Genomic DNA, 20,905 nt, shown 5'->3' on the forward strand with positions numbered 1-20,905 from the left:
AACATCTGCAGGCACACTCAAGAATAGAGCCATAACCCTGTAACTTAATTTGAAAAATCAAGACTCTTTCAGACTTGGGAATAGAAGTTTGATCTTGCATAAAGTTGTACTTTTATAACAATAATGTAGTGCCTCACTATGAGAAATGTAAGTGCTAATGCCAGATAAATATTCCAACTGTCATTTATAATTATCATTTTTGCACTTTGATCAGGCAGCAATTCATATTATGCCAATCAGTGTTGAACTTAACCATTATGTTCTGCATTGTAGCTGTGATTTTTTCAGGTTTGGCTTTTGGGAAAAATTTCAAATGCATACTGGAAGTTGAGGCAATGTGGTTATCCAACAGACCATCTCACATAAGTAAAAGTATTTCTCACAGCAAATAACAAAATCCATGGACAATACAGTACTACTGAAGCCTTTAGTCTCAGTTTAGAGGGCTCCAGAAAGGCAAAAGTTGCCTTTTCTTGGGAAATTCCAAAAGCAACCTAGATACCGGAGTCCAACATTTAAAGCTTTATGACAACCTCAGTACTTGTAAGAGGTGCTATTTTCTATCTTTGTAGCTATCCCACATCTGTATGTGATTTTGTTAGTGGGATTGCATGAAACCATTAGCTCCCAGTGCTAGTACAATAACAGGCCCTCAAGCTCTTGTCAGTCTCTTTTAAGCCCAGGGCCTTGTTGGACAGACCTGCTGGCATACTGAGTGCTGCTCAGCAGGCAGGAAGTTTGTGCATCTGTGGCTTGTTGCATTTCTTCTAATGACTGTGCTGTTGTGTGTGGCACATGAAAATCCATGTTCAAATAGTAACCTGCCTAATTATCCTAGAACACTGAGGCCAAAGAATCTTTTCTTCCCCGTTTTCCTTTAATAAGTAGCACTTCATTTATACTAGGTGGAACAGTTTCAGTAAGAAACATGAGATGATGAGGAAAATAGCATGTGAAGATCTGCTTCTTTAGGAAGATGGAAGACTGCACAAGGATACACGTCCTGACCCACGTCTGTTCCTGTCAGTGCTGGTTAGGTAATGTGTGAATCAACACATACGGGTAACCAAGGCAACAACCAAGCCACAGGTAAAATGCAAAGAGGAGATTTATTTAATTACCTTGTTCACAATGCAGAGCAGCAGAGACACACAGGGACACAGGCTCTGTTGGGCTTAGCTCATCCTAGTGGGCAGCAGGAGGGTCTCTGCCTGCCTCACTGCTGCAAAAGGCTTTGTGCACCTCTGTGAGAGTGTGTTGTGTCTCCACAGCAATTCCACTTAAACAGGCAGAGGATAAATCACACGAGACATAATATTAATGGACATATTTTTTCCCACACTTATGTTTTTAGCAATCCCAGCTTCAAGGTCACAAACTATTCCCCCCTCCTCACCAAATCTGCTGGTTTTAACCCTTTCCTCCCAACAGGTAGTATGTGGTAAGCATCTGGTAAGCATTCCTTGAATACCAGCAGAGCTCAGAAAATGGTCCAAGTTCCTGAGTGGTTCACTAATAAGGCATTAATAATTTTATATTGCAACTTTCTGGTGAGTAAAGAATAAATGTAGATTTCTGACAAAAAGAATTTTCTGTCAGTGTGGTTCTTAAACTTCCCATTTGACATTTTCATTTTAACAACTGTCTGTTCCTGATAGTCTTATGACTTAATAGTGAATGACTAACAGCATACATATCTCATGCCACAGAATTACAAGCTAGGCATTCTTTTGTTATGGAATGAGTAAATTTTATTCTCAAACCAAATATGTGAGATTACCAGCCTAGGCACGACCCTTTTCTTTATGCAGTTGCAGTTTCAGGTCTGCCATACTGTGTGTGGAATTTACACTGTTAACAAATTTCAATATTTGTAATGATGTTCTGGCAATGTTAGCAGCCTGTCCACAGGAGAACAATTTAACAGATATAATTGTAATCTCAGTAATTAATTAATGATCAGTAAATCTTTCTTACATTCAAGAATGTTTACTTTAGCCTTACTTAACAGGGTTACAGAAGCATGTGTTCGGAAATGATGTTTCAGGGTGAGCTATCTGGTAAAGCAGTGTTACAGCCTGAAGAGAAAAGTGGATGATGTACTGCACGCTGATTTAGGTGAGAGACTGTTAACTGCCATCTGTGTTAATCATATGGCCAAGTACAGGAAATTTATGTTTCAGGATATTGTATAACTGAAACAGCTACATTCATTCATTCTTATTGCAGGGAATAAGTGGGAATCGTTTTGTTTTCTTCTGCAATCTGAGTACATATTTTCCTGAATCTTGACGTCCTTAAACTCACACCTTTATGAAGAGTCTTGCAAAACTTCTGGAAAAATTAAAGTTCTAGCTGACCCCACCAAATTGCTGGGCTTGCTTTTGTACCAGAGAAGAGAGTCAGGGTCATCTGGTAGGGCCTGCAAAGAAATTATAGTTAATTACCATTACTATAATGTATTTATCATGGTGGCACAATTATATGTGAATGGACATAAAGGAGAATTGAAGGTCATTTCTTTTGACCTTACTGTCTGTTTGCAATGCAAAATCCTTTTATTATTTACAACATCTAGGAAACAGTATTTTCAGTGGATATGCACATTATTCTCTAACAGCAGCTTTCAGCAAAGCAAGGTAATTGCAGATACCCTTGATTTTAAATACTTAGTTTAAGTTGGATATAATTTCAGTTGGGTATACTTTCATTTTCAAAGTTGATGTAGTTGTGCTTTTTTAGCACAACTTAACACTGAGTATGGCTGGTTCTTGACTCACTCATCGTGAGCAAATGCAGCCTGCTGCCAGTTGGTGGCTGAGCCCGCAGTTCTGCCACTAAAGGAGTGAAATCCAAGAGCTGCAGATTTTGTGTGTGTCACAGTCATTCTTGTTCCTAGGAAACAATCCCAACCTCAGTTACAAGTGTTTTTTTCTGTTATTTTTTCAATCAAGCAGCCCAAACAAGCTCTAAATATAGCTTGAATATAATCACCTAAACTGTCATTAAAAGACTCGTCTCAATCAGCAGAGCCTGCTAGCTGATTGTCACCTGAAACCTTGCAATTAACATGACTAGCGTTTTTGACAAAATAGAAGAGTGTAACTTGATTAGTAGTGCTATCTTAGGAATGGTCTTTTCCAATATTTATTATCATTAAAGCTGTCAGTCCTGCATACCATATTAATTTTTAAGACTTCACAACAGATACAGGATGTATGAAAAATAGGCTTTATCTACCTTCTAGAGATTTGAGGAACAAAGTTCAAGTGTTTTAACTTTTTCGTGTCCTTCATGGTATAACAATAAATTAAATGAAGTCATGTGCAATGAAGAAGACTTTAAACTGAATTTGAAAGTAATGTGTTCTAGGTAGCACCCAAACGTAGATTGTGTAGAGCAATGAAAAGGAAAAAAAAATGTTTGAATTGCAGTTGATAATTGTTATCAGGGACTGAGTTCAGTAGTACCTAATGTATTACATTAAAAAAATCACCTGAGATTTGCTAAATAAAGTTTTAGGTTAATAATCATGCCACCTTTTTTTTTTTTTGGGGGGGGGACAGGGGGGCCTCCTTATATGCACTATAGTTTCAGGGTTTTATTCTCCACCCAAATTCCACCTTCTGTTTTGTCCCATAACTGCTTTTCTCCTATTTCAATCTGTAACTAAATAATTCCTATTCTGATTTATCAAAACGAGTTATAATTAGCAAAATATAAACAGTTGAAACTTCTGTAGGTACTGTAATTTCTGCATATCTGAATAGTTTTATGGCAAAATTTTCTTCTATGCTTATGTCTTATACTGCATAGCTGTGTCCAAACATGCCAAGTCAGGCTATAGAGTGATGCTTTGTATGGTTACACCTTGCTTTGATCACCTGATCTTTGTCAGTGTTGGGCTCTGTGGGAATCCAAGAACCTTTAGTAGCCAATGTCAAGACTACATGTTTAGTACATTTCCCCTGCAAAAGGAAAACATATTTTCTGGTGTGTTTATGTAGGTTTTTTTAATTCATTTTCAGTGTTTCCATGTCTCACAAAGATATAAAAGTTCCAATGGTAACTTTCTGAAACCTTCTGTCTGTTGTGAACTTCTTGTGTAACATTGCTGCTACTTTTAGCATCTGACACTGGTTTAAATTACCTATAGTAATCCTGAGTAATTTATAGGAAAAGAATGAGATATGATAATATTAGATACATTTGTTCTGGTCTACTTGAAGTCAGTTCATGTTTTCAAGAAATGCATTTGCTGAAAGACTACTTTATAGAAGCGTTTTTATTTTGTACTGTAAAGCCTTGTCCTATTAGATTACTTTAGACTGATTAAAAATATGTATATTCTGTTTTTCTAGTGAAGTATAACATGAGACATTGCATGGATTTCTAGGTGAAACTATGGCATTGAAATACTAAGTGATGACTGAACTTTGGAAAGAAGCTGAGAAGTGGGAAATACAGTGCAACTAACATGAGCTGCCAGAGAAGCAAATGATAAATTATATATTCTATGTGTACAGTAAGTGCACTGTTTTTCTAATGTCTTGTTCATACAAATGGATTTTAAGCTTGTTTGTGCATTCTAGTGTTAGTTGCTTTTTTTACTTTTATCCTCTTCAAGGCCAAGTATTGACTTAAATGTTATTTCTCAGTTATAATCAAGACCACTTCATGGGAAAGTACCATCCTTAAGAAATTTCCCAGCAGCCCACCATCTTTGCCTTGAGTAGAACTTTGCTTAAATGTATTTTTCACTTTCATAGGCTCAGCAGTATTACTACAGTAATGAGTTTAACTTTTATATTGCAAAGTTGCTCTTCAAATGTAGTCTTGATTTAAAATTGAAATTTAAATTTTAGCTTCTGTTTATATCTTGTAACTTGAGTGTTTTTCTGAAGACATTTCAAAATTTTCATATTTATGTTTAAGATTATCCTAAAGTTCTAGAACATATTTAATAAATTAATAGATGCTTAGATTTTAATGTGTTTCTTTTTTATTAAAACCTTTGGGGTTTTGCTGGTATAGATTTATTTATAGTTTGAGAAATGTAATCGGAATTATTTTTATGAGAGGTTAGGCATTGTTGTTTTCTCTAGTTGCTCTTAATGGATATTGCCTTAGGTCTGAAATAATGTTTGCCTAAGCCAATATTGTGCTCTTCAAAAGTCAACTAGGTGGAGCAAAAGCATCTTGCAAATGCTACTTAACCAGGGTGATGACCTCTGTGTTGTGCTGAATTGTTTTTTGAATAAAGCTTAAAATGCGTTTCCCAGTTTTCCCCATTTCGGGTGGTCTTTTCCTTTTCTATACTGCAGTGTCCTAGTCTGTAACAAATTATGAAGGACTTTTTGCACATCAAATCATTACTGTCACTGTTGTCATGACTCCTGTGATAAGAGTAAAAGAAATTATGTATAAAGAAAATAGCCAGAAAAAAAATCTGAATCCATGTTTTCTACAGACAGGTAGGGTAGATGATCATTTAATCCTTTCTAGATTCAAGGGTATGTGGATAAATACCTCTGAGGAATATGTGATGCTCAAGCTTCTATGGGAAGGCAATTTGAGTACTGTATCTTTGGAGCTGTCTGGAATCCACAGGAAGCACAAACCAGTCAGCAGCACTTATACACAGGTCATTTTATAGTCTAGTGAAATTTGCAGTTGGATTTACTCATAACCTGAGATTAAAGCCTGTTTAATCTGAGCACAGAGAAGTTGGATTGCAGTTAAATTGTTAGATGATCTAAAATGCAGATGGAGGTAATACAGGTTGGAGTGAAAGACCACACAGGCATTTGGTGTCTGACTTAGATTTCAGCTCCATATGTAGCTGAACCAGTCAAATGGGCCTTCTCCTGCCAAAAGAGAGGAACTCTTGCTTCACTTTTCCCTTAAGTGTTCCTAACTACACAGTTTCATCCCACCTTTAAGTCAGGCTCTGCTGCTTGGTGCCTTCTGAGAGGTCTCTCTTTACTCTGTCATCTCTGTTAAGAAGGTTCACCCAAAACTTTAGTATTAAAAGATGAGTAGTGTTAGCACCTTTTCACAGTATGATTGTATCACATGACTAATCACTGAAAGAGAGTTGATTTTTTAATAAAAAATCATAAAGCATACAAACTCTGCAGGGACCTGCACTTTCTACAGCAGTGGCAATTCAGGAAGTTAAATAACTAAAGCACTATGTTTAGACAATACTGTGTACACTCTGAATTCTGCTCATCCCTAAGTGTGCTTGATGCATTTTTAATAAGCTTTCATATGGAAAATAATTTGTTGGGTTCTCTCCTTAGATTGGGTTTTGTTGTTCCTAAGATAAATTATAGCACATTCCCACACTTTTCTAAATTAATTTTGAATGTATGTTTTGAATATTCAAGTAAAAATTGGACATCAACAACCTTTCAGGCATCAGAGAAATAAAAAACAGACATGCAGAGTATTAAGTTACACTAGATGCTGAACCCTGCATGTCATCAGCAAGCTGAATTGCAGAAAGTGCAGAAAGGTACAAGAAAAGACATTAAAAATAATTTTAAAGCATCTAGAGATGTTCGCAGCTGCTGTGAAGTCTGTTAGAGACCTTACAATACCTTTTGATTTCATGTGCAAGATACTTAGCCACTAATGATCAACATTCATAGAGATGTTAAGGAAGACATCTTCTGCTTCTCTGAAAGTCCCTTTCCACCATCAAGCTAAAAGACTCTTACTTATGTTTTCCATTCCAGAAAAACAAGTGAGAACTAACCCCTTTTTATAGAGGAAGGTGGATACAGAATAGCTGTGTAATTGTAAAGGTCTGTAGTCACAGTTGTGACTTGAGTGCATATTTTTAGTGTAAATTTAGCTGTCCCTCAGTGAATTAATAAGTAGTATTCTATTCATCTATTTGCTGAGTTCGCATTGACATCAAATGGCATGCACAGGCTAAGAAAAATGCCTGTCTGCCTTTAACAAATAGCTGGTTAAAAAATTATTTTAAATAAGGGTATAAAGGCATGAAACCAGGCATAAAAACTGTTGATGCTAAGCTGAATGGCAAAAATTGGAAAATAAACATTCATTTCAGTCTGAAAGGTATACTCTGCCTAAACTTACTTAAACTGTAATAGTAACAAAAGTGCTACTAATAAAGCAGAAACTGGTCATGGCATATGGCATTAGTATTTTCTGAGTTTAAAAGTTTTACTCCACAATTTGTGTGACCTTGATTTGATCCTCTAAAAACTGTTTTGTATAGTATCTCAAATGAGTTCAGGGGCTTTTTGAGGTTAGTTTTGTGGTATATAAAATGTGTTTTCAGCTTAAGGTAAAAGACAGGTTTCTATTATGAATCATGCTATCAGGTTATAGTATTAATGTCTAAAAAAGCTCTCTAGAAGTTGTACACAAGAGTACTTAGAAGTCAGCTTTACTGGAAGTCTCCTTTTTATTACAGAAGTGTCATCACCACCGTCAGAAATCATCCAGTCAAAGGAGTTTATGTGAGCATGTCATTCCTAACAGCCTCCTGTAGGCACTGGTAATAATCCCATTTCTCTTGGTTGTGTTTGCGTAAAGGCCAAAGTAACAACACTGTGTAAGAACCCTAAGACCTTTAAAAAGGGCTGTATTCTTCTAAAAGCTTTACATTTCTTTTCTAAAAGATTTATATTTGCTTTCATTAGGAATATAAATTACAGAAAATCTTTATGAAAAACAGTTCCCCCTTTTAACTTCGGTCTTGTTACTCGTTTTAGCCTTCACAGTGGATTGTGTGCAACACAAGCCATTAAAATGTGTAAGCCAGATACTAATCTGAAAGAAGTGTGTTCCATCACTTGCACTGTGATAGATGAATCAATGTGAAAAAATAAAAACACATTTGTAAACTATTAGAACAAAAGCTGAAAATCAGGACTTTTATCTGGTTTTGCACCCTTGGTTGCAGTTTCTTTTTGAAAGGTTGAGTGGGGGGGATCTATTCCAAGCTAAGTTTTGGTGCCAGCTTTTTTTGGTCAAAACTTTTTATGACCAACTATCAGCCAGACATTGTTAAACAAGTACAAAAAAGTGCTATCCTCTCCAAGAAAAAAAAAAAAATTTAGAAAGCAGTGTTGGCAAAAGCAGTAGCATCAAGATGCCTCTGCAGAGGCATCTAGTGAATTAGAATTCGCTGCCTCGTTTAGTTTCCTACTTTGAGTGTAAACATGTGAGATTCCTTCACATGCTCGTTCACTGTGATAAAGCCCTTTGTGATTTCCCTGTCTGCCTTCTCTCACCTTCTGACATTACACAACTAATGTATATAGCAAAATTAGGCTGATACAAATATACCACCTTCAAAACAGATTTTGGTTTAAAAAACATACAACATATTCAAGAAATACAAGAACAGAAGAAGTAAAGTGATTGCAGTAGCTAATAGAAGCAGTTAATACTTTAAAACTCATATGCATTTTATTTAAACAGATACTCACAGCTTGTCTGGCTATTAAGCCGAAAAAGGATGTAAGAGCCCACCCATTCTTTTTCATGTGTTAAAGTCTGAAAAAGTAATTTAACTTCCAGCTTCAGAGAAATCTTAACATTCATAGAAGGCAAGTAATCAAAAATGGTTGTATTTCTTTATGATTTTTCAAATTTAACTGAACTACTCAAGATTTATCCCTGTGCCAGACATCCAAAAACATGTACAATTTAAAAATAACCACACATTTTATCACCATAATGAATTGTACAAATACAAGTGAGGAACCAGTTAGATAGCAATTTTAAAGATTTAGATGTATAAGTACAAGCTAGCAGCAACATATCATTGTAACAAGAAGCATCATAGAAAAGATGGCAATGGAAAAAAAAATCAGTCTTCACCATGTGAAGTTGCTTGTTTTGTTCTCAGGTGGAGTTCTGTACCTCATGAAAGAGATATATTATTTGGAAAGAGGCCATTGAGCAACATAAAGATTATAGTTTCTACAATCTGATTAGAAAAGATTTTGTACATGTAAGGAAAGTTTTAGAAGGTTTCAAAGGTATCAAAGGCTACTGAAAAGAGGAAGAAAAAAAGTGTCTGAATTTGTGCTGCTTAGGAAAAGAATTAAACAGTTGGAATGGAAGATATTTAAACTGGACTGAAGTTAAACAATTTTCCTCAAGAAAATCAAGTAGTCCTTCCCCATTAAAAAAAAAAACAAAACCAAACAATCCCCATTAAAAAAAACCAAAAACAAACAAGCATTTGCCTAGACCAAAGAACCATTTGCAAGGTGCTTTTAAACCTGCTTCATCCTACATATTTTGGAGGGAAGCAACACTATTTCCCATTATTTTCAATTAAAAACTGATTTGTGATTAAATGATGTATGAAGCTATGGCTATTTCTTCATTAGCCTCATTTTCCTTGGTAGTATCTAAAGATTTGAAGCATTCTGTTTCTGATTTGATATCTTAGCATATTCTATTTACTTTACCCCTTGCTTCAGCAAATAGTGGTAAGACCAACATAAACTGAGTTTTAACCACCTCAGAGTACAATTTTATTATGCATTACATATGGATTGGGGGAAAAATGTTCAGTAGCAGCTAGAAGAAAACATTAAGATGTGGATTTAGAATATATAATTTAGAAAACTGAAGAGTCATGTTATTTGTTTTAGGGCAGGTTTTTGTCTTCATTTTCCAAATCTAAGCAAGGTCAATCAACTATTGTAACATTTGAATTGTACAGTCTGTTACTGTTTCTTTTTAAGCTCTGAGAAAGCACAAAGTGGTATTTAATAAAGTATAGTTTTTTATTCACTTCTGGTAAATACATGTTTTACACTTAAGAAAGTTTACCAATTTTAAACAATATATGAAAAAAGGGAACAGTGCAATTTTTTATTAGGAATACAACAGTATGTCACAAGATGTTGCAAGCTAAATGTTTATTTCAAAATTGTAGGCAGCATACAAGCAGAGTTCAATTTTTATAGGACTATGTAAAATGACCCTTTCTGGATCTGTCATTTACGTTGGAGCTCTTTTACTAGTTAACAAGTGAACAGGGAAGAAGACAGAACAAAACAGAAATTACTACGAAAGTTGTGTGTATTAAGACATCCTGAAGAACAGGTAACTGTAACATGAGCGTCATGGAAGAATCTGCATACCTGGCCCATTTTTTGCCCACTGGAAGAAGCCACACTGTTTTTCCTTCCCAAGAGGGCACACAAAAAAGTTCTTTCCATTATTGGGACCAATCTTCAACACAGTCTTCATAACACATCGCTTGCCATGGTTACAAAATGGAAAATCCAAGTCAGCCCACTGCCAAAGAGAAAAGGTTTCAAGCACATGTGATGGCTGTGAATTCCTTATTGTAAAATTGACAACAGAAGCACATCTACAGGGAATGCCACAGAAGAAATTCTTCCTAGTAGTTACGATTTTATCTCTTTTGTGAACACTTTTTAGATTTTTTTTTTCTTTAACATCAACTACAACTGCATGCACTTTGACTGGTGTAACTTGAAATGATGTTAACACATAGCTTTTTTCAAATTTAGGCGTTGTGGTCATTACTGTCTTCAATTCATCTGTTAACTACCTGATAGTATGACTGTCAGATCACTTTTCAGGTCAAACTCTTCTCAGACACATACATTCATAGCAAGGAGCAGAGGCCACCAATTGCAGCTGGGAAGGTCATGTTAGGTTATTAGTGCAGCAGTGGGAGGGTTTGCCCAGGCAGATTACAGAATCGTCGTTTTAAGAGGCTGCCAGGATTTTAGCTAGCCAGAAACATGGGTGACAATTAGATCTAGTTTGCCATAGTCTTTCTTTCAGGAAGAAGCTGATCTGAACAACTTGTACACGTCCCTTCAAACCAGTATTTCTCTTACACACCTGTTTGACATCACACAGAAGTAGATTAAGAGCATTTGCAAAAGCAGGTGCCTTCTCAATAGTAAGGGAAGCAACTAAAACTGTAAGTTCATAACTATTATTATGTTTAGTCTCAATTCAGTGTGCAAGAGTATTTAAAATTATGTCAAACTTTAAATGTATTGTATCTGTCCACAACTGACAGATCACTGGGCCAAGGAGGCTACAAGAACAAGTGCTGATTATAAAACAGGTCCCGAAGTCTTATACATACTTGAAAGTAGTCACACCGAGTTTCCCTGGGTAGAGGGCAGCAATAAAATTGCCTTCCCTTGTTTTCTCCATCCTTTCTCACAACTCTGAGGCTGCAGAGACGACTGTGTTTACTGCAGCAAGGATGCTCCATGCTTAACATACGAGTATCACTTGTCACATTAGTTTGAGATGCGCTGTAATGACAGGTTACAAAATGACTTTGGCATAATTTTAAAGGGACTACCAGCCAAAGAACTCTCTTCTACCATTACAATAGCTCACCCAGTGTACTTTTGCACCCAGTGACAGAGACTTGTTTCTCTAATGCACCCTACTGCGCCTTTAAAGCTGAATGATTGCAAGTAGTGAATAGACAGGACTGTGTGCTTTTCTTGAGGTACTATACCAGTTTTCCCCACCATGTTTTAAATTATTTTGAAGTACTCAAATTCATCTACAAAATAAAATATTACCACTGATGCTATACTGCCCACCTCAAATTCTGACACGTTCTAAAAGAGTATTCTTCACTCAGTGAGAAAAAGACCAATACCAGTAATTACACCAGGCTGAAGGCATTTGTATGCTTCACAGAAAAGACTCTCACCCTCTTTACTAAAAAGTTACAGTAACGTTCCAAATCATATTTGGACAAGAAGGAATCAGGCTGATAGGATGGAATATAATTCTCTAAATGGGATAAAGTTCTTCTTCCTTGTGATTGAGATAATTTCTGACTATCTGCAATACACAAGGTTTCATTTAAAAATAGTGACATGAAAAAGATTAATGCTCTGAAATGTATACTTTTAGAGCAGAAAAGCAGTAGTGGAACCTTAGTGTAAACAGAAAATATTAATTCATTCTGGTCAAGTTATCAGCTTAGAAATTTTATGTTGTCTTGTATGTCTGGAAGATTGCAGTCCTGCAGACACCAGCAGTTTTATTCCAACACCTCATTAAAACGCAAGGAGATAAAAATAACCAACAGATTTCTTGTTGGTTTTGTTTAAAAAAATACTATAAAAAAGAATTTCAGTTGATGACTTGCTACAACCACCTGTTATGGTGATTGATACTGTCTCATTTCTTGTTTGCAGTCCTCTGTATTCTCAATTATCCTGCCTACAGCTTCTGTTCTTCAGTCCCTATTGAGAGTGCAAGGAGAAATTCTATTCATGCAGTCTAGCCTGGCTAGTCAGTGAGATTGTTTCAAAACTGGTGCTTCAACAATGCAAAAAGTAATTTCTGTATTTCAGAACAGACACATGACCAAGAATTTTGTAGCACATCATCAATATTTCACATTCAGCCTGCATAATTTACCATTTTAAGTGACATCTACCTCGCACTGCCATTACTGTTGTGAATATCTGCCCAGCTTTTCCTTGACAACCCTCATAGATTCTCACATTTCCTCTTAACTAGGCAATGAATGTGTCTGAACAGGGCCCTGTAAGTAAAAGTTCAGGACAGGTAGAGCACCGAAGTGGTTATATACAGAATGGGGAGGGAAGTTAAGAGTAAAAGCAGTGATGGGAAGTTCATCAAGGTAACTGTACTGAGCTTCCTGTCATGGAAGAATGTGGAAAACTGGTAGTTAACAAATAACTTTAATTAGAATATATTCATCCAGAGAGCTTTTGTAATCTTTCACACTGACTTCAAAATCTCTCTGAGCAGATAGCAACTACAGTGCTAAGATTAGCTTTAATATGTCAAGCACAGTTCTACCTGAGGAGTTGTCTAGACTGTCCTATTCAATAGGAATAGCTGAACTATGAAGAGCTGTTTATCTTACAGCAGTACTGGCCAGATACCAGAATCAGGACTTTCTAGTGACAGCCTAGGTCATTCAGTGCTTTTGAAATCTGAATTATAGTTAGCCTAAAATAAGTTACCCCTGGCAGAAATCCAAAGACAGCACTGTCTGAGCCCAACAGCACAGTATTCAATTAATCTTTAAGGATTAAAGTTGGTTTATGGGATTATAAAGACTTGTTTTCATTTTAGAATGCATAGAATACATACCTGATTGCTGTATTATGCGGGTGAACCAAAGGTGTATGATCAGTTTTCTGTTTTTTCTGTATATGTTTGAAAGACCCAGGCTGCTGACAGGAGGACAATGCCAGAGCAGTTACGTGTGTTGAGCAGTCCTTGTCTTTGCTTCCCCCTGACTGGCAGGCATTGCTTTCCATCTGTTTACACGTGCTTTTTGGAACAACACACTGAGAGTGTCCATCAGATATCTGGGTATCATTTCTCGAAACAGTTTTGTTACCAAGATCTGTTAAGACAAGAGTTGTAGTTCCAAATGCAGTTTTCCTATTGATCTTTATTTCTGTGCTTGGTTTTCTGAATTCATTACAAGGGTACTTCATTAAGTTGGCGTTAAAGGCTGTAGAATCTTCAAAACTCTTCATCTTTGGAACTAAGGAAAAAATTTATTAGTTATAATCCATCTGCATAGAATGCTACATTGTATTTCTGATCTGTATTCATAAGTCATCGTAAGGAGAATGAAAGAGTAAAATTTACAGCACCATCTCAAAACCTGGCACAGATTACATCGAGTACAAAATTTCTTACCATCATGCACTTTTGGAGTAATGTAAAACGTGTTTCAAGATAACATTACTATGGTTTGAATAGGATCAGTTAATAGTACTATATAAAAGAAAGCTACTGGACAATTAACCATAAAAAATTGAATTTGGCCCAATCACAAGGATTAAAGTATTTAAATTTTTCAAAATAACCTTTTATAACCCCACCAATGGGAGATCACAGAGTATGGTACCTCCAAGCAGCAATACATTATCCATTTTTAAAGTATTACTTTACTATTGACACAAAAAAAGAATATTTGGATTTTGGGGTTTCTAGTGTTTTCACGGTTCCCATCCTTTCCAAACTTTGTGTTCATCCAAACTTACTTACTGTAAGAAGCTTTTCGGAAGAAAGCAGTTCAGACATTTGCTTTGTGGCATAAATAACAGTTTCTTCACAGAATCAGAGGCCCTTCTAGTGGGCAGTAATAACTTCAAAAGAATGGGCATAATTTATTAATGCCCATTTAATGCATAAGGAGTCTGTAAGTAGTCCCTTTCCTGAGAAAAGGGTGAAAAGAACTTTATAGCATCCCTGTGTGTAATCTTGTTAAAGCAGCTGTGAAGCTTTTTAGGTAGCTGTGAAGCCATAGTGTTCAGAGTCCTTCCTTTTCTACTATATCCAGTGAGTGTCTCCCTCTATCTTCCCTCCATACAAAGAAAAGGAAATTAAGCAGAAGAACAATGGGTAGATGAGACATACACAAAGGCACACTCTCAGAAACAAAGGAAGAATCTCTACAGTTGTCTCGGAACATTACTTGTTTCCAAGCTCCTTCCATTTTGCCACTACAGTATGTTACAGTAGTGAAATGTACTGGTTCCAGTGCATTCAGACTTTTTAAGAATAGTAGTAACTCAGCTTTGTACTTCACAAAGGAGCATGGAAATTGCAATGTAATGGTAAATATTCATCTGACTACAGACTGAATCATTTCAGCTGTAGGGCCAGCAGCTAATTTTGCATACCAAGTATTCTGTCCTGAAAAATTCAAACATTTCTGCTGACAGTAGTTAATTTTAGAAACAACGTAACAAAAAAACACTGAACCAAGTGAGAAGGGAAAGAATCTTAAGGATTGCAAAAAGAGAGGTAAGCAAAACCATATTTGGAAAAAAAAAAAAAAAAAAACCAACAACTCAAATACTACTCCTATGATGCAAAAATAAGTCCTACTTAAAAAAAAAAATTTCCTAACAGTATTCCATCAAGTCTAACACATCCTCAAATTCCAGGCCTGATTTTAGTAATTGCATATAACTAAACAAGTGAAACTTAGAAGTACAGGAGAAGGAACAAAATTTTGTTTCAAAGCTTAAAATAAAGCATTTGTCCACATGGCATAATATATTATAAAGTCCAGCTGACAGCATTAATTCCAGGATAAATGTTAGTTGGTAAATCTTATTCTGTGAACAGATTAAAATTTTCAGGCCTCAGGGTGCTGATTTGGCAGAAGAATTAGGCAAGATTTGCCTGTGTTGGCAACAGCTGTCGTGTAAGGCATGAAGACATACTTTTATTGATTCCTGACCTGAGAAAATGGACTATGGCTAGGGCAAGATAAGGGTTTTCCACACATCACTCCATTCATAAAATGAATGCAATGAAGCAATATTTCATGCAGATAACAGAATTAAAGGTTCCAGCAAGAGACAAACAACAAATTTAGGTAAGAAGTTCAGAATCATTTTTACTCTGAACTTGGAGGGAAAGAAAGTAGCCCCTGAGAAACATGACATCCTTTTAGGAAATGGTACTAAAATATACCACTTTTGTTCACATGAAAGAATGACAGTTCATTTTCTGACCCTTGATGATTTTTAATTTAGACTTATGCTGCAAACTTTGAATGATCTTAAGGAGAGTTGAACAAATGGTGATTTTTCTCACTCCTTGCCCCAATAAAAACAAAGCATCACTGAAGGCACTTATCAATAGAATCCCACCTGCACACCAAGTTGGAAGATGACACTTTTAGGGTTTAAGACAAGACAGTTGCCACAGAGTCTGTGTAAGATTTCCTCAAAATCTGACTTCAAGTTAGCTAGTTATATATATATATATATGATTCACAATGAGACACTCCTACATAAAAACTACATCAAAATCATAGACCTCCCCTCTTTCCCAATACAGGTGCCAGACAACCCTTTACTACCTTCAGGTCTTGAAGTCAAACAGGCATCACAAATTTCAGCAGAAGGCTTGTTTATTAGGGTGCAGTGCATACACGTCCACTCCTCTTCAGATTTCTGAGCTATGTGTTCATTAGAACATGACCCCCTGCCATATGCCCAGCCAATTAGGCTATTTCTAGCTGGCAGTTTGCTGTGAAACAAAAGAACGATGTTAGTGTTTTGTGACGTTCCCTCTACAAATTGCCTTACACCACTGTGCAGGGAGGCATGGGGCTAGAGAACAAGCAGCACACAGTGTTATGCCTCCGATCAGAGCTCGGACAGCATGTCACTGTTCAAGTTTGATTTTCCTTTCTTTACCTCAAGGGCAAATCTTTCCAGGTGCTGCAGAAGTAATACAAGTAAAAATATTTAAACAAGAAATTGACAGAAAGTTAATAATCAACCAATGTGCTCTCCAGTACAATGTCTCAGCCTCTCAGATTCCCTACCATTTTCAAGTACTGCAGCAAAAAGCATGGTGAGAAAGGGAGACTGTTTCAGGGCTTTCCCCCCATCCCTTGTACACAACACTTGCTAACAAATGCCTTACTGGATGAAGAACTGTTTAGAAGATGAACGGCAGAAAATCATACAGTCTAGCAAATAAATTTTCTTTGTTCTCATTTAAATGCTACCCGTAAGTCCACTTTGTTATCATAACAGCCAAAAGCACTGAAAGCCTTAAAAGTTAGAAAGTCTCTTGTGTGTCACCATTTGCTGGGGAAGCCTTTTAAAATGTAGGAACCTGTTCAGAATTAAGGAACCTAGCTGTGACTTGTGAGCCAAAGCTATACACCAGACACCACTATAGATTTAGTTTTATTTATTTTCCTGTAAATTATAATACCTCCTATGTTGACAGACTGATTTAGAATCAGTTACTCCTTTACAGTCATTTCCTGTTACCAGGGACTACTCTTGTCATAGTATCCAAACACTGACAGCATGTTAAATGTAACTTGAACTTACCTGTTCAGTAAGTTATTTATGTATATTTTTAAGTACTACATCAACCAACTTATGGTTGATAAGCTGTCAAGCATTTCCTTCATACTTCTTGAGGAATTGTGCACTTTTTGGAGACTTTTATCAATCCTAAGAATTTAAGCACTTCAATTAATAATGCAAATGCTGTAGTTGGGCACTGTTGTGACACACCTTTGACCTATCACTTTATCCATAATTGATCACTTTCTGTAACAGGCTAGACTTGTAGGATAATGGCAGAGATATCCACTACCTACCACATCGTCCACAACAGGAAAACTAAGGAGGATAATGAGAACTGCTGATGTACCAAAGAGCCTGTGCTGTTAAGAGGTAGAACAGACATTGCAGTAACATTCACCAAAACAGCTGAACTGTAAGTGTTAAAATGGGTATTTTCACATTATTAGATCAGTTGTTCTAGTCAGCTATCAAAAATGCATTACTAGACTGAATATATATTCAGTGCATCATGTCTGGGAGTTTAATTCCATGTTGTTACCCTGGTTCATCTGTCCTGTCATTACCCCCCACACCCTTTCCCATTTTATGAGATATGTGGAGAAAGGTCTATTTTTAAAGTTCATGGTACATTTGAATTTGATGGGGTAAGTTTCTAATGGGTATTGCAGTTATTGCATAATTGGAAAGAGAGCAGTAGAACACTAAGAGCTGACCATTAGGATAAGACAAGAAACCACCTTTTTATTTTATAGCTATCACTACCATGTTTTTCACTTAAATACAGCACTCTTTAATTATTTATTTAAAAGTACAACAAAAGCCCAAATCACTACTTGTTCTACAACACAGAAAGAGATTTTTTCCTTACATTGTTTTCTAGTTATCTGACTCCACAGAACACTGCTGTCTTCCTTACTTCTACAAAATATTTCTCATTATTACTTTCTGAAAATACAACAGATTGGGGTTATCAGCTTGTGAAATATTTATCTTCCATGCTGGAATTTTCTATATTTGATCTGTACTCAAAGGCAATTTTTAAGCTTTAACCAAAATCCCTTCAGCCATCTGAGTCTTGAAAGAAGCTTGGAGGTAGGAGAGGGACTTGTGCATTTTATAAATCTTATCTAAAAAAAAAAAAAAAAAAACATATATATACACACACCCACACACACTAACGAGGCAAAGTCGCAAAGTGAAACAGCATTTTATATTAGATTGACAGAGAGTATAAAGGCAAAATTCTGAAGCCTCAGATGAAAATTTTCAAGAATAACAGATGCCCAAGTCTGAGTAAGATGCTTTTGGAACTTTTACCTTTTGACCCTTTGTAATATCAAATGCATTTTCTGCTTTCCTGAAATAAAAGGAGAGAAGCTGCTGCTAGCACAATTTATGTGGAAGTGTCTCTATGGCACACCTATAGCAAAAGCTTTTAAAATCCAATAAGGAGGAAAAAAAAAAAGTACAAAACCCCTAAAATATTTGCTGCACTCTGAATTTACTGAAGTTTTAGTTATCCTCAGTGTAACTCTGTATCCAGAAGAAAAGTGCATAGATGCTCAGCTGTCTAGATATGCCAGGACTGATGGGGCTATCCTGCAAAAAGATATTATATTCATGATATTCAACTCAGTTGTGTGGAAACATCCAAGCCCTTTATATTGATGACACCAAGAACAAAGGGCAACTTCTCCAGTGGCTTAGTTTCAGTGAACAAATCTGAGTACTCTGAATTGTTTTATAATTCCTACATTTGATTAGAGTAATAGCTACTTCATAATAGATGATGCCTTTGAAAGGAATAGTATCAAAGAATCAAAGCTTCTAACCATTTTCAAATACCAACAGCCAAAACTTTTTTTTTTTTTGCAAGATATTCTGGGTTTTGTCTGGCATAGTTAATTTATAAGATGTTTTAAAATGCACACAGATCCATTCTGTTTCAAAGGGTGTGTCCTCTTACTGTAACAGCACTTTGAGGTGCTTAAAAATTATGATGTTACCATCATACCTAAGATTGACAAGCTGGGGGTCTGCCTTTTGACATCGAGAGCAGAAGTAAGTCATCCTGTTGTTGTCTCCCAGACGGCACACAGTGATGCTGCCACTGCACTCCCTGCAGGCTGGGCGCTTGTACACTCTGTAGTGCTTGTAGAGTGGAGACCCAGTTTTGCGGCACTAAAACACAACGGGTTTGAAATCCAAGTTAGAGACTCCGTATAAATTTTATGTGAGTCTGAAAATAAAAAACCCTACATAAACCATCAAATCAATGACTAGATGAAGATATTTAAGAGAGACACTAATAAAGGCTATAGCTGTATTTCACATGATTTTATGCAGAGAATTGACAAATCAAGTACAACAATGTCTGTAATTCTCCACATAATGAAACGAAAGACAGAAGGAAAAAAAAAAGACCTACTAGCAAGCAACAAGCAAATACATGCTAGGAACTCTCTGAGTTCAGCTGGACCAGCTAGGTCTGATTCAGCATCAGTTGTCTTTGACCTGGCACCTGCAGGTGTCCTCTTGAAGAGCTAATGAGCACCAATCAATGTAGCATAGAAAACAAAACAAACATAAACCACAAAAACACCACCTTGTCTCACCCCCAAAAGAGCCAAAAACAGCACAGCACCATCTCGGACCTGATGCTACAATCTGGCTTAATAAGCCTTCCCAAAACCTAAAGAACTGTGCAATGCAGAAATATTCCCAAGATTCTGTAAATGTTGGGTAGTGCCCAGTACAGTTGCTCAACTTCATCTTGGCCCTGGCCATGCCAGACAACCTGGCTCAGGAAAAGCCACTTGGGCACTACGATGAGCTCCCCAGATCCTGGCAGAAAGTCATATTAAATTAAGCAGAGTACAATCCCAAGGGCACAGTGACTTAAAGAGCCTCCAGACAGCTGACAGAGAGGCACATTTCATGAGACAATTCACAAAATATCCATGAAGTCAGCATAGACACACTACAGCGAAAAGTGGCAAAAAAAAAAAGCCAAACAAGTGCCCAGTAGAGATGCAGCCAACTCTGCAGAGCCACATGAGTTTCTGCACTACAATCACAAATGCTTGGGCCCAGTTCAAATGATACCACAGCTGGCCCAGCAATACCAGCACAGCTCTGGCAGAGTTCAATAGCTCTAGCTCCATAATGTATGAGGACCCTTGGAGTTCCCAAAACACAGGTGTCTTTGAGCATAGTATATTTGCTTCTGTGCTCTTATTCATCAGTCTTGCTGAAAGAGAATTCTTGTACCAGTGCAAACTAGTAATTCAAATCAGAAGGAACTACTAATCTATATTTGCATGAACATTCACAGCTGCCTCCTCAACGTTTTCAGTCAGTTCCTTATGAGACTTTTTTTTTCCCATTCAGTTATGTAAAAACCAAATAAAAGCAACAGCTTTTTACACAAAGATTCATCATCTTTGCATCTGTAATGATACAGTATGATTACTGCAAACAATCTGTAACAGTCTATAAAAAAAATTTCAAGCACTATCCCTTGCAATAACATATTTTGGTTATGTCTTTTAAGATGGGAAGAGAGGCTAGCCTTCTTAAAAGTACTTGCCTGGTGAATCCTTGCTAAGTGTGGATTACACAAGTTTTCCAAACGGCTAAACAGAAAGTTTAACTTGTTTATTATGAGTCTAAAAGCCTTTAAATTTCTGAGTATTATAGTTGTTGCAGAACTAGATGGCGTCTCTTTACTGGTAGACTTCACTATGAAGTTTGGAGAAAATAAACCATTTCCCTAGCCAACAAACTAAAGTACTCTTTAGTGGGTTGAAGGAAAGGAGACATTTAAGCAGACTATTAAACAAATTACAGTTTTAGCCTTTATGATTTTAGGAATGTTAGGTGCCCTCCCCCTCACCTACCAAAAAAATTCTTTTTAGCACTGCTAGCTCCTTGCCTTTCACGGACATGAAGAGAAACAGACAAAAATGTCACAACTACTGTTCATTTCTTTGCATGCAGCTTAAAGAAACAAAACATATAAGAATTAGGTCAAATTCTCT

At 36.5% G+C, this 20,905-nt stretch overlaps 1 protein-coding gene across 3 annotated transcripts in view; it reads right to left on the reverse strand.

Annotated features, from left to right (window-relative positions):
* Positions 1-1,090: 1,090 nt before the first annotated feature.
* The window catches only part of NEIL3 (nei like DNA glycosylase 3), a 28,684-nt gene continuing 8,869 nt past the window's right edge, over positions 1,091-20,905 (reverse strand). For 2 of the 3 annotated variants that reach the window (XM_048303911.1, XM_048303913.1), the window contains exons 6-10: positions 18,880-19,046; positions 15,893-16,062; positions 13,150-13,552; positions 11,138-11,312; positions 9,770-10,305 (exon numbers count right to left, since the gene is read on the reverse strand). In XM_048303911.1, coding sequence (XP_048159868.1) covers positions 10,129-10,305; positions 11,138-11,312; positions 13,150-13,552; positions 15,893-16,062; positions 18,880-19,046 — 1,092 coding nt within the window. In that variant the 3' untranslated portion in view covers positions 9,770-10,128. Of the gene's footprint in view, positions 2,423-9,769; positions 10,306-11,137; positions 11,313-13,149; positions 13,553-15,892; positions 16,063-18,879; positions 19,047-20,905 lie in introns of those variants that run through there. The other variant, XM_048303912.1, reaches the window with a different exon arrangement.

Source organism: Corvus hawaiiensis, chromosome 5 (genome assembly GCF_020740725.1).
Source record: "Corvus hawaiiensis isolate bCorHaw1 chromosome 5, bCorHaw1.pri.cur, whole genome shotgun sequence".
NCBI classification, from domain to species: Eukaryota; Metazoa; Chordata; class Aves; order Passeriformes; family Corvidae; genus Corvus; species Corvus hawaiiensis.